The sequence below is a fragment of the Cupressus sempervirens genome, chromosome 4, assembly GCF_028749045.1.
Source record: "Cupressus sempervirens isolate cs-2001-9-10 chromosome 4, ASM2874904v1, whole genome shotgun sequence".
NCBI classification, from domain to species: Eukaryota; Viridiplantae; Streptophyta; class Pinopsida; order Cupressales; family Cupressaceae; genus Cupressus; species Cupressus sempervirens.
Genome location: NC_143121.1, coordinates 861,949,027 through 861,963,952, shown reverse-complemented (window position 1 = coordinate 861,963,952; position 14,926 = coordinate 861,949,027). Strand labels below are relative to the sequence as shown.

General features: G+C 35.6%; 1 protein-coding gene across 1 annotated transcript in view; it reads left to right on the top strand.

Annotated features, from left to right (window-relative positions):
- The window catches only part of PFD1 (PREFOLDIN 1), a 43,176-nt gene extending 30,862 nt beyond the window's left edge, over positions 1–12,314 (top strand). The window contains exons 4-7 of the mRNA XM_089827215.1: positions 7,744–7,849; positions 8,558–8,564; positions 11,580–11,664; positions 11,745–12,314. Of these exons, the coding sequence (XP_089683341.1) occupies positions 7,744–7,849; positions 8,558–8,564; positions 11,580–11,664; positions 11,745–11,855 (309 nt within the window). The 3' untranslated portion in view covers positions 11,856–12,314. The remainder of the gene's footprint in view (positions 1–7,743; positions 7,850–8,557; positions 8,565–11,579; positions 11,665–11,744) is intronic.
- Positions 12,315–14,926: the final 2,612 nt, after the last annotated feature.

Below are 14,926 nucleotides of genomic sequence, written 5' to 3'. Positions count from 1 at the left end.
CAGGACATAAGTAAGCGATTCAAATGTATCATTTACAGTAGATATGATCAACCGACTCTGTCACAGACTCATTCATCAGAAGTTGGAGAAGTTGTGTGTCATCTCATTCGCCAAGGAATCACAATAATACCAGAGCATGAGTGCATCAACCAAGGATATTTGGCATAGGCACTCTTATCGAATATCTCTGGGACAAACACATTAAACAGCAACAAGTATTGCCGTGGGGAGTTGAGGAAACCAATTGTGCAGATATTCTGATCATGGTAGCCAGTCCATATCTACTGTACTAAGGATATGCAATCGTCTGGTCTATTATTATTATTGCCAAACATGTGTGTGAGAGGCCAATTTTTTTTAAAAAACTCGGGAACCTTAAAAAACCGCTAAAACTTAATTAAAAATACATTTTTTTTTTGCAAATTTCAATGAGGAAATGTATTTAATGACTTAATTAAAGAGAACACAAAAGAAACAAGCAGAGTTTAGATATATATAAATGCATAGTGGGTAAAAAATCGCATTCTCATGCGGAATGCTGTTGGCGGGAAGCAAAATAGTAAATAGTTTCTGTCATACAAGAAGTAAATACTAAATAATAAATACATCAATAAAATCACATCTTCATCTTCCCAGCTCTACTAGCAGAAGAGAGAGGGGGTCTGGTCCTTGAAGAGTTGCCCCGCACTGGGAGCGGGCATGGTCTGTGTGACTGTAAAGCCTGTAAATGCTGAAATGAAAATTGGTAATGAAAAAAAATGATTTTTTTGCCTATATCGCTGGTCTGTGTCCGTGGGCGAGTCACAGGTAAGCCAAATACTCTGCCATTAATCAGCGAGTTTTTCCAGGGAGGCGATTTTTTCCAGGAAATTCTCGCTGCTGGGAAAAACTTGGCGATTTTGGCTAATTGCAGAGTAGTCAGCGATTATGCTAACTATGGTCAAAAGCATTGGAGTGGTGGGATTCTCATTGGATTGCTTTCAGTTCGCAGGTATGCTACGACTGCAATCATAGCTGCACATCGATTAAATTGAGCTGAAAATACCGTGAGGCCTGTTTTCACCAAGTTGAAGCTGTCTATAGCCTATACATATACATCATGGTTGGCCTGATCAATTGACGTGGAGACACAGAGATGATGTATGTTTCAGTTTTTTGTTCCATGATAGTGTGATTAGCAATTATAAGGTCAAGGACCAATATATTCTGTTGATGCTTCTACATGAATGGTCCTGCTATATATCCAGTGAAATGTCAGGGACAGACTGGAATTTTCAGGAATGTTTGCTGAACTTGTTTGCGTTCCAGAGTGGGACATTACATTCATGCTCTGGACTTGGTTATTCAACTTTGGGGCCTATGTTAGTGTAGGTTTATTCTGTAGAGGTGTTCCAATACTGCAAAACACATCGATGGATCCATAATTTGCTGGTGATATAAAATCTAAAAATAACTAAATTTAGAAGCTGCATTTTCCCTCTCCCCAGTTGAATTAAAAAACAATTAACCAGTAGTTATCTCAATATCTATTACCCATATTGTATGTGCCATAAGGCCGGGCCTTGATCAATTAGGGCTAAGGGACTGCCAAGCTTCCTTTGAAATGTATGACATTGTGAGGACTATTTGCATGATTAGGAAACCCTCCTAAACCTCAGTTGTGATCCCACCCATAGTTTGTTACATCTCTAAAATGCCTGGGTAGAGACCCCAAAAATGGGGGAGGGAAAATGTTCTTGAGGTTATTACAGGATTCTGCCATTTTGGATGTTGGCAAGTTGTTAGAAAGTTTCAATCTCTAATACAATAATAATATTGATGAGATTCAAGGCTGAGACTATTACAATGTAGAAATCTGAGATTGTATGCAAATCTGGAAATTAAGTTGCCTTAATACAGAAAACCACTGAGATATTCATCTTCATTGTCATGTGACAAATAGTCTCTTTAACATGCTTAATAAACCTATCTTAGATGAACATAAAACATCAATGAAATGAACATTACATCACCATACGATAGCAACAACATATAATGACACAAATCAGCAACACAAAAACATCTCACAAAACAAGATTTGCATGGAGAAACCATTGCTAGAATAACAAGCATGTATTATCTTCAATAACAATATTACAATCCATTCATTTCCATTGCTAGTCTTGTTTCCTATAACTAACAGCACTTTGTTACATCTCCAACTTGTCAAAAATTGTTCAATTATAGTTACCCAAGGCTCCCAAACAAAAGGCAAATACCACCGTTAAAACCAAATGCCCCCTTAGTGGACAGCCTTAAAACTTAATATAAAATAATTAATAATCACATAGCCTTAGCATGCGCACCTAGCCCAAAGCCAATCAAAATTGTCTCTCCTTGAATGCTCCATAACTCACTGACAGCTCCAATGGCTCCAAAAATAGATCATGCAACAATATGCACACTTGGGCACTCCACTTGGAGAACCTGCAAATTATAATAGTCAACATGTGTTGACATGAAACACGAAAAGCTCCCACTCCCAAAGTGGATGCCTAAGAAAAAATATTCCCCTATTTTGCTTTGTAACCACTGTCAACATATGCCCACTTGTATGGAATGTAAATATAACTTGTCATAGAATAATTAAATATTAAATATTTTTTCCCACATGTTGTCTAGGTGTCCAAGGATACATTCCAAAGAACACAAAGATTTCTGAACGTGTCTTAGTATTGCAAAGTTAATGTCACCTTATCCTAACATTCTCCCACTTTGACATTATACATTGCAATGACATTCACGAGACACATAAATAAGTATACTAGTCAAGGTTCATGACCTCCTTGCACCAAGGGGATTGACCCACACATGTACCACTTGATTCTTCAAACCACTACTGTGCTCCAACTAGATACTTGCAATAGCAACTAAGGTAACCACCATCAAGCAAAATGATTCATCACATCCTCAAACATGCCATCTAATGAAGAGAGGAAAATGCTAGGTGAAGCATAACGTCCTTGAAGCCTGCATCAATTTACATCCCATTGCAAGAAAATGAGTAGTTAATCCACATCCTACATAATTTGTAGATCCTAATCCAATGAGACTTGTAAACTCATCATGACATTAATAATCAACAAACTAAGATATCAAAGAGGATAAACTAACATATATATCCATGAATTTCCATTGCACAAGTGATGTCAAATCTGAAAATAGGTAAGGCATACCAAGTCTCCTTAAATAGAAAAGTAAATACGGTGTTTCTAAAGGAAACAATTGTTAACTGATTAAGGAATTAGAAACTAACTAATAAAAACTTATCTCACTAAAGGTGACCATTAGAAACTACATTATAATCTTATTACCCTCCTATTGTGAGGTTTTCACACCATTACCCCATTGTAAATGGAGACCCTATCTTTTCGCTTGAGTTGCTATTGTAAGAGTAAGTTGACAATAATACGAGACTCTAAGTCTTGAGATAGTTGTGGTGTTACAAGATCAAATTTGTCATAGTCATGTGAACAATGGGCTTCATGAAACACACGTAAAGTAGCAAATTGGGTCAAGCCCAAGAGGGATTGACAATTTCAAAATCAAACTCAATGTGGATCAAGTGCAATCGAAGGGAAATGAATTTTCAATTGATATGAAAGGATGGAGAGAAGTTTGCATTCAAGGTGATAAGGGGAGAAAACCATTAAGTTGAAATTCAAGACAATTAAAAAACATCAAGTCTATGATGATATGTGAGGAGCGGGAATAAATTTGTACATAACCATTTTTGAAGAAATGACTCAATTCAAGTTCAGAAACTTAACAACAAACATCAAACCATTGGGAATTTGTTGGCCAAAGATTAGGTTTGGGTGAGATAAGTATCAAGGCATTAAGTAATGGAAGCCCTTGAAATCTTTGAAGAATCTCAATTTAAACAAACAAGGAAGTTGAGTAGCTTGCTCAATGAAGCTAAAATCTCTGAAATTCTTTAAGTGCCTGCTCTGATCCCACGTGAAATTCCGAATTGCATGGCAAGTTTCGACCCATGGCAAGTCAAATTCTGATCTGGCAGATGAAGTGAAATTTTTAAAAACTGCCTAATGAGGTTTGCCCCTTGAAGATCAAATTTTGAATTTTCTTTTTTATCGTTGCCCAATGATTGATGAATTTCTAAAAGAGAGGGTGAAATTCTGAATTGTCACATTACTTGCCTAATAAAGCTCTTAAGTATGAAACTGACATGGTAATTTTTCCCAATCATACCAAGGTTTCCGAATTGTATATTCATGTTTTGTCCCAATAAACCTTGAATCTGTGAAATTGGCATGTTTGGTTTTGCCCCATCAACCATAGAATTCCAATTTGACATGATCCAGTTTCAGCCAATGGAGGGTTATCTCTAAAATACATGAAAATCTTGCCCATTGTTTGATAGAATACTTATTTGAAGCTATAAATCTTGCCCAATGGACTTTATATTTCCAAGCTAGCATGATGAAATCTCACCCCGTGAAGGTGAAATTTCTGACAAAACTCCAAGATCTAAATTCTCCAAAGATGATTTTGCCCAATGAACCTTGTACTTTCAAATTCCTCCAAGAGTTCACACAATCAAGCAAGAATTTACAAAAATGCAAGTGCTTTTCATAACACCAAAGCACTCTGAATTTGTTCACGTGCTTGTATATTTCAATGAATGAATGGGAGGTCGGCCTTGAAGTATTTAGAATCATTAAATTTTGAAGTGCAAAAATTTAGTATTTACTATTGGCAATCGATTTTTTAAGGAAAATCAATTTTATTAATTGTCAATAAAAGTGAAGGGCCATAAAGTTAATCCAAGAGACCACGACTCTTATGAAAATATATTTTTTGAATTAATTTTGTTCCTCCAAGACCAAGTTAGCCTTGTCGGAGAGACATGCCCATTAAGCATCAAAGGCATATAAATTGATTCATCACCCAATTCAAGACAATTTCTTAAGAGAAGAGCATATTGAAATATACAATGCAAATTGAATTTCTTTATCAGGCAGATCAAGTTTCTCCTACAGAAGCAACAAGAAAACTTCATTAATCATTCAACTTTTGGAAGAATTAACACTGACATTTAGAGATAAATTCAAAATACTTATAAATCTGGGCAAATTGGAGGAGTAAAAATCTGATCTAAACAACACATTCAGGCCTAGCAAGTTTGAATTACTTGCATATCAGATGTTTTTAAACGCAGAATTTTACCATCAGCAGCAGGGTGAATTGATTTCCTCATGGTAGATGGGACATGGTGAGAAGTTGTTTATAAATTTTGACAAAGGAGAATGAAGGTTGTGATCATAATCAAATTATCTAAGTTTGAAATCTCCATTCATCTAGGTGCAGTCAGTTTTGATCATAAGCTCAAGTTTTGATTCTGACCCCTTTAATTTTATATGAAATTTATAACTCCAATTTTTAGCAAGTTAATGTTGTTTTGCAAGGCAAAAGACAATGAAGGTGGAAAGTCGAAGCTCAATTTGAAGATCAAGGGGAGGTAACAAGGAATGGGATGGTTTAAGTACAAGCAAGGCACACTGAGGTGATGTTGAAGATCAGGTCAAAGTCCAAGTCCAAGATGGAATTCAAAGTAAGACAAGCAAACAAAAAACTCTTACAATCTTGAATCTCCTTTTCAAATCCAAGTCTAGTTGGATGGTCCAATTACATGCTGCACATACTTGTACAAGACCAAGGTTATGACATCAATATTCAAAGTATACGGAGAAGTTCAAAGTCATGACAATGAGAAGGTTCAAGGTGAAGAATTTGGAAGGATAAATGATGAAGCAATTTTGGAATATGCCATTACAATTGAAGACTTGATAATGTTGAGCGTCAAGAGATATTATCTCATCTCCAAGGAATTAAGTTATAAAATAAGCATGCTGAGGTGGTGCCTATTTATCTTCAGCTAGTCAGATCATGCTAAGTGTCCCAATGGGAGAGCTCAATGATATTATGTCCAGATTCATTGAATTTGCCAGAAAGCAAAAAGCCAAACAAATTTATCTTCTAAAGGAAGATTCATTGTAAGCCCACGTGGCATTTTATTGGCCCATTGAGTGCCTCCTATAAGCTTGTAACTAACCTATTTTCTCATTGGTTAATCAAATCTGTATAGTTTCCTTATTGGCCCAGAAGGTTGTGCCATGATGTATTTGGTCCAGTGTTAGATGCTTGTAGCTTGTTTGGTAATTCAGACACTTTTGGATTAATCCTGGCCCTTGATTCTAAATCGATGAGAGCCACTCATTGTACTTGGAGCCTCTGTAAAAGGCCAACTTGAATCATTTGTAAAAAGGAGAGACTTGTTGAACTTGTTGCTATGATATTGCCAAGACTGTTCTTAATTCATTGTTGGTCTTCATGGTGGATTACTTTTATCATTTTGGAGTATTGCATGATTTCTACATTTTCCAACTTAGAGTGGGATTTACTTTGTTGATTCGAAATAGTGTTTAGTTGAATGGAAAATATTTTGGATGCATCTTTGGTGAACTCGCTTAGCTTATACCACTAGCTGCTTGCTGATTGTAAGTTTGCCTTGGGTGGTCAATTGAAAGTCTACTTTGATCATTGCTTGTACATTGATATGCGTCGATGGATGTTGTCACTGAAATGGTAATAGTTTGAACATCTTACTTTTAACTTAGGAGATCACACTATCTTGGTTGATGTTGATGGCTAAACTAAGTCTAGTAGAGTCACATAGGCACTCCATCTCATGCATTCTAAGAGTAGAATAGCTTTCCATGCCCTTTCCCTTTGTAGTTTGTCTGGTTAGAAGTATTTGAAGTATAGTTGATGTCCATTGAACAAACAGTGTAAGTCCTTAGTGATACCAACATATCACATCACTACAATTGAGCTTAGTCCACAATAAGAAGGAACTTTGAGGTTGTCAAATTCGATCACACAATCCATACATTGTTTAACATATGAACTTTCTTATTCAAGAGGGATTTGGAGATTTGGTGTTTCATCGCAAAATACCAAGTATTTGATTTTCCGTGTTGTACTGGCATAAAACTCACATCAACACTTTCCTTAATGGTCATTGTACTAATTGCCCTACAGAAGATAATCTGTAGCACTTTTAGTCACGGATGCATTGAAGGCTGCCCCCTTCTCATCAGAACACTGCAAATTGAGCCCGTTGGTGAGACCCTCTGTAAATTTGCAAAAATTCTAGACATGACCAAGATAACTACAAACCATTCAACTTGATTTTGGGGAACAAAGGTACCACTCAATGACTCTGTTCTAGGTAGTAAAATGTTCAAATTTTTGTTCTAAATCATCTGGTGGAAGTTTAATTTGTTAGATCACCATATGTCTATTAATCTATGTAGCTGGCAATTTACAATTCTTGGCTCTGAATTGTACATTTCATTTTGGCTTGTGTACAATATTGAATATAGGCCCATGCACTAAAGAGAGATATTTTTACCAGTGATCATACCTATTTGATGTGGGAAGGATCATATTTTGAAAAGCGTTTATATATAAATGACTTAACATGGTGTTGTGTTTCAGAAATTTACAATCAGAAGCATCTATCTTGTCTGATAATATAAATTTGGGTTCTTGTTTTAGCACCTAATGTTGTCACAGAAGACTAAACATGCATGGGTGCAAGATAGAAAGTAGCTTGAATAACACAGTATCAAACTAAAGATGGATTTAAATGTTTGAAGGTTAACGTTAATGTTTCAGGTGAACATGCAAATGCGTAACAAAGAAGCAGAGAAAAAGCGTGCTTTTCTTACATTGGAAGAGCTACAACAGTTGCCCGATGATACAAATACATATAAATCTGTTGGTATAATTACAGATCCTTTCCTACTAACTTTATTGAACGATATCCTATTATTGCAGAATTTACGAATTGTGATATTAATAAAAATTCTATGAAACTTTTAAGAATAAGATGAATACAATATAGCATGTACTAGTTTAATGTTCGTATTCTTTCTTCTGGTTTCTGTCCCCCTTTTCAATGTCATTATTTCACTGTATTTCTTAATTTGTTCTAGTGTGATATCTTGTATGTTGAGTGTTGTGGCAATATACGTTGTCAGTCCATAGTCATTTAAAGTCGATGCTTCTTGTTTATTGCTGACATTAATTTGCAAAGATAACAGGCCACCGGTGTATAATGTGGACATGATTACAAAAAACATACTCTTCTTAGTTTGGTTCCAGCGATAATGTTTGGAGACATACAATTCACAACACCTTATGGCAGTTTTTGTCAACTGGAATGGATGGGTTATTTATCACTCCAGGAGGTTGCCTTTTTAGTGTACTACCAAATTGATATACACCAAACCTCTAAACATGTTTGCCCTTCTGATGCAGCTGTTCATACATGTAGAAGTTTGGCACTTCAATATACCCATTGGTAAGTGAAATTGACATTAAAGCACATAAGAGTGGAGATGTACATGGCACATTGGTAGCACATGAAAAGTATTTTGTCCTATCAATGACAGCTACTTAGAAAGAAATCAAAAAAAATTTCAGTTAGGATTTACGTCTTACAGCAACAAATGAGTAACAGAGAGAGTGAAAATAAAAAATGAATTTCTCCCCATTGATTTATATGGACAAAGACACACACATAGTTGTTGCATCTATATTAGGCATTGGGTAGAGTAGTTCAATAGAAATGGTTTGACTCATAAATGTGAGTAAAAGACAACATCTAGTTGAGATGTCCGTTGCTCCACTAAAGTAGAAAAATGTTTAATATGACCTTAAATGATTTATCCCATCTTCACTATATTAATACACTATTGTAACTATTATTAAATGCCTTCAAATTAAAAAATACCTCACAATGGTGCAAAATAGAAGTCCAAACCATTAGGCTGGAGTTTGTGATGACTGATGGCTTAAAAATAACAGAAGTTGAAGTGACCTCTGCAGATTTGGGTGAGGCCTTTGAAGATGCTAAATCAAAAAATAGTATTTAAAACCTCACTGGGAATGAGCAGACAATGTGCTGTAAGAACTTTTTTATATACTAAACATGTGGAGTCACCAGTAATGTTGAAAGAGCAGAGCCGCAGCAATGTTTAGTCTGTGAACAGTGTGGAGAATCCAGGAATGGTAGGATTATAGATATCTGTGATGCCACCTTAATAAGAGTCTCTGTGATTGATTAATCTCAGCAGGAAATGTCTAGATTTTATAGAACTGTGCTTCAACATGACAGTTTTCGAAGTGTATCATTGGCAACGATAATGTTGTTAGGGAGCGTAACTGTGGTATAAACCAGAATCTTGGGTAAAAATCTGTAGACTTTGCAAAAGATAACCTTGGCTCACAAGCAAAAGTAGTTGGCATAATCGCCAAAAAATCGGCGAGTTTCTACTAATCGCCGAGTTTTTGGGACTGGCGAGTTTTTCCCAGATTTAATCGCGACTCGGCTAGAGAAAAAATCGCCGATTAATTTCCGAGTTTTTGCAAAAAATTGGCGAGTTTTTCAGAATAACTCTTTTAAAAGAAATATAATCTTAATTTTTAATTAATTTATTTTTTGTTAAAGACAAAAGGCATAAAGCCTATATATATTATGTAAAATAGAGAATTACAGTATGCTAGTAGAGTTGGGAAGAGGAAGATGTGATTGTAATGATGTATTTACTTCTAGTTTGACACAAACTATTTACTATTATGCTTCCCGCCATCAGCATTCCGCATGAGAATGCGATTTTGTACCCACTATGCATTTATATATATCTAAACTGTGCTTGTCTCTTTTGTGTTCTCTTTAATTAACTTATTAGATGCATCTTCTCATTAATTTTTGAAAAAAAATTGTATTTTTAATTAAATTTCAGTGGTTTTTTAAGGTTCCCGAGTTCTTTAAAAAATGGCCGAGTTTTTCCTGATTAAACTTTTGGGGGGCTCGGCGAGTTGTTGCCGAGTCCGAGTTTTCCAACTACGAGCAAAACCATGAATTAGGACAATTTCACAAACCAGAGAACACAAATAGGTTTGAATTGCATGAGACAGTGTTGAGGATGCAGCAGATCTGGCAGTCTTCTCTTGTCATCAACATGAAAACAGTGGTAGCAAATTCAACTTCTGGAATATAACTTTTTTAATAAAGTGCCTACTAACAAGGTGCAAGCAATCACGTTTCTTGATGGGAGGAATCCTGCTAGTAATGCATTTATGAAATCTACTTAGCAGATCTCTTTCAATTTGTATATAAGCACCCCTTTGAACTCCACATAAGCATCTTTATCTCATCGAACTGACTGTGGCAATTAAGAAGTTTCTATTCAACACATATGTGCAGGTTACTATCCAATCTTCTGATTGTCAGGAAACACTATCCAATGTTATCTTGAGAAATGGAAAGACAAACTGAGCAGCAAGACACGTGATAACAATACATAAGTTTGAAAGACTGGAAGTTTTCTGACTTAAAAACTAAAACCTTAGAGAACTCGAACAATATTTTATTGCTGAAATGGACATTGAATAACCTTCTCTGATATTTAAGTCACGCCCAATAATGTGATGCACACAAAATATTGTCTAATGAATGGGATGTGGACAACCAGAAAGATATTCAATGAATTTTCTTCTTCATTTATTTGAAATGTATATATTTAGCAATAAGGAAATTGCCATTCAGTTCATCTTTTGGATGACTCTCTCAGCTTCTTGTGCAGCTAGGGGATATAAACATAAAATATTATCCTACTAAGCCTAGGATCATGCACGTTATTGTTAAACACTATTAATTGTTTCTGAGTTATCTCATTGATATTTCTTGATTGATATCGGTTCACTTTGGGCATTAACCTGATTTATTTTTCACCCAGCTGCAGTTTTAAAAGAAGCTGTTCTAGTGATGGTAGATAAAGTAAGAATTAGAAAGACCAGATAAATAAATAATGAACAACCTTAGGGTAATCACAGCGGGGCATGATTTCTTTTGGAAGCTAATGATCTTATATTTTTTTTTCTTATGGATGGGTTCTAGTAGTAAACACATGCAATTACAGTTTATATTTTTAATCTATGCATTGTTCTATTGAAGGTATAAAACCTTGAGCAAAATTAAGCTCAATATTTCACCATTTTATGTCATGCACTGTTTTCTTTGCTGTTTCCTAAATTAATGCACATTCTTCAAATTTCTTATGATTGAATTTGATATGCATACTATAAGAGCTTCTCTCGCTCTTCCTTGCATGGAAGGCTTGTGCTGAACTGGTACATATTCTGTGATTATGCAGGCAAAGCGTGAGTCCTTTATTTGACCTCAGTGATATCTTTGATACTACCTTCTGAAGTTGACTCTACAATTCGTTCCAAAGTTTTTGAAAGAATTTGAGATGTTGCATTCCATGGACTTTTTGGAACAATTCTTTGAATACAGTCATTACAACAAAATGAGAAATTTGTTTATGGCTCCTCAATCATAGATTTCATCTTCTCCTTTCTGTTTCTACAGATCTCCATTTTCATTACACACAAGTGTTATATCTTTAGCTGTAAGGTCTGTATTGTAATTGTGAGTGTTGCAGGTTTATTTTGGAGCCAAAGTCAATTTTAGTGAATGAACAAATAGAGAAATTGAAAGAATGTGATACTACCATTGCTGCATTACAGGTACTTGTGGTTATTGTCAGGAGAGATTAATTTAAATGTTCCTTCCTTTTTCATAGCTGAATTCATTTTTTGTTGTGCAGACCTCAAAAGAATATGTGGAAAGGCAGAAGAAAGAAGTGGAAAGCAATTTCAAAGAGTTGCTGCAGCAGGATCCCGAACTTGCTCGACAAGTAATGATGATGTCAGTGTAAACATAGTTTTGACTGTAGACAGCCTTTATTTTCGCAAAGTTTGGCTTATATTGGTCTAGAGACCTTATTTATAGCTTCCCTTTTATCGATTATCAATATATAGATAATCTGGGTATAGTTTACAACTCTCGTGACCTTTAGATGTAGGAACAGTGCAGATTTTAACTAAGAGATGAATTCTTATCATCAAAGGTCATTCAAGGTTGTTGAAGCATGTCTTTATCATTGCAGAGCCAAATAGTCTTTAGCAGTCTACAAGTTGAGTATCTATGTGCAGCCTTTCAGTGGTTGGAATCTAAAGTTATCCATTTGACAACACAGTCTTCAATGCTGTTTGTGAGATAGTGTGCTTACAATGATAATGGGCAAGATGTTTGTCATTTTACCTGGCAGTTAATTTTTGTAAGTCTTGCATGTTTCTCAACTTTTGAGTGACAATGATTTATAAATATTTTACCACCTCCAGCTTCCTACTTGATCTGCCACTTTATTTCCAATACTCCTGATATATTGGCATTAGATCTTGAGATTTTTAATTTTCATCTTAGTTCCTTGAATGATATTGTTTACTTTTTAGTCACTGCATCATCCTTTTGTGATTACTTGAATTAATCAGCTTCAGTTCCCCTTCTATCCAAAGTGTCTACCATCCATTTTCCTTTGACGATCCCATTTCTAGGTAGGTAGCCATTACTGCGGTATTTATTAGTCATATTCAGTCCCATGCGGACTTAAGACATCAATTAAGGTTTTGCATCATGATCTTTAAATAATCCTTCACCTGCAGCTTACCTTAGATTTCGTTTTGCAGTTCCATCTAAAGTGAGCTGAACCCAATCTTAAGGAGCTTTCATTTACACATTTTTATTGTTTGTAAATTGAACACAACCAAATCCATATAAGATATTTAAATCAACTTCTATCCTTTAGTCTAAGTTGCCAATTCAGGTGTGGGTGCACAGATGTGGGAGTATTTATTTATTATTTTTTTTTTTTTGTGGGGGTGGTTGGATGCGGTTTTCTACCTATATGAATTTGATTAATAAGGACGGGGAAGGTCTAGCATTCATGATATAACTAGCATGGACAAAGGAGACACGTGAACACCACAAGGACCTATCACAGGTCAAGTTAATGGATCTGGAGGATCCACAGGAAAATCTGTCAAGAGTTCTACTCAACCAGCATTGCCAGATGTTGGTGTATATAGACCTCCTGTTGGCCAACCTATTTCGGGACCTCGACATGTAACATATGTGGCAAGGGGAGCTCTTCCTGAAGAAGTGGTTCCTGTTACTCTGACGAATGTTTTGCCTGTTGCTTACCCTGTTTTTCTGTTAGCTGGCCCACGGATGCTCTCTGGAGGTGTGGGGATGCCTCTGAATGTGCTTCCTGGGCGCATCCGGCTCTACATCCACATGCAATCTTCCTGGGAGCACATCGGCTACTGAGCTTTCAGTGACCTGTTTTGATAGTGAAGTCTCCATCTACCTATCGTGTTGGATTCTGCTTCATTTGAAGTTTATGGATTTCATTCTTAGCATGGACTTATTGACTAGATGGCATTCAAAATATTTTTCTTAATCTTTTTTAGCAGTAACTCGAAAATTAGTCTTTCCATAATTCAAACGATGGTACAAATAAAAAGAGGATGTTATCAATTTATAGAAGGATCCATCTGAAATGCAATTCCAAAATAAGTCTTTCATTCATTCAAATGATGGTACGCATCAAAAGAGGGTGTTACCAATTTATACAAGGATCCATCTGAAATAGTGGAATAATCATAATGTCTCATCCTTCAGGAAGACCACTAATTATTTCCATAAAGTGAATTTTAGACAATGCTCCACATCCACTAAATAATCAACCGCCTGATTACATGCCTTGTGACAAATGTGTGAAAGAAATGCCCTCAAAGCTTTGAGCATTTAAGCTAATCCTTGAATGACTGTCAACCACACTTGATCTCTAATCTTTTATTGAGTTTTTAAAACGAATTCTTGAATTCTTAATGAAAAATCTCTCCATGTGCTTCTCTTTTTATTTCCCAAGGCTGCAATCAATTGGAGGCATACTTTTATTGGAAGGGATTCCCCATTATCATTGATTTGGTGCCCAAATAGCAAGATTTGAGAAGGAATGAATCACTGCACTAACATTGACAAACTAAGATTACTTCTAGTTGCTCCATCATAGTTCTCTATCTCTATGTTGTTTCCATAAGTAATTTTCAATATAATACTATTACATTTAGACATATCAACAACTGCCCATTAATGAGGGAACTGGGAGACGTTTTAAAGTAAAATTTATATACTCCCGCTTCTTAGCCTTCGCCACACCTTTGCTATCTAGCCATCTTGACATGAATCTCACCAAAACTTTTGCATTGTAGTACATGGTTGTCACTTTCATCCAATTTTGATCACTAGAAAATTTCAGTTTTGACTACCTTATTAACTCTTTTATCTTCGGTGCCAGCTTCACCACATTGGTTAGGGTATATAATGTTGCTTTATATCTTCGGTGCCAACTTTACCACGTTGGTTAGGGTTATATTATGTTACTTTCTGTCATCCCAACCTTTGTTGTATGTATTTCTGTGATTGGTGTGTGCGCCTGCCTATTTACGCGGGTCTGAATGTGTGGGGTTGTTTGGGTTTGATTGTGTGTGTACGCGCATATATATGTGTCTGTCTGTGTGTATTTGTGCATTTTTGGGTCAATGTCTCTATGCATGTGAGCACATGCGCACGTGCACATCCATGTCCTTGTATGTGCTCTTATGCATGTGAATGTCTAGGTTTCTATGCATGTATGTTTATCAATCCTCTGAGAAAAATATTTTATGGATTAGAATTTGATTATTAAACAATTCAGAAAATTATTGAATTCAATTTTTTCACTTTATGTGTAATAATTTATATAATCCTGTTTCTTATGATAATTTTTGGTGTAATGCTGGTGGTTGACACCGTCATATCTAGAGTAAAAATGATAGAGTATTATATAAATGTTTTTATATTAAATAATAACAAAAATCAAGTGTTGGCCCTTATAACTAGACC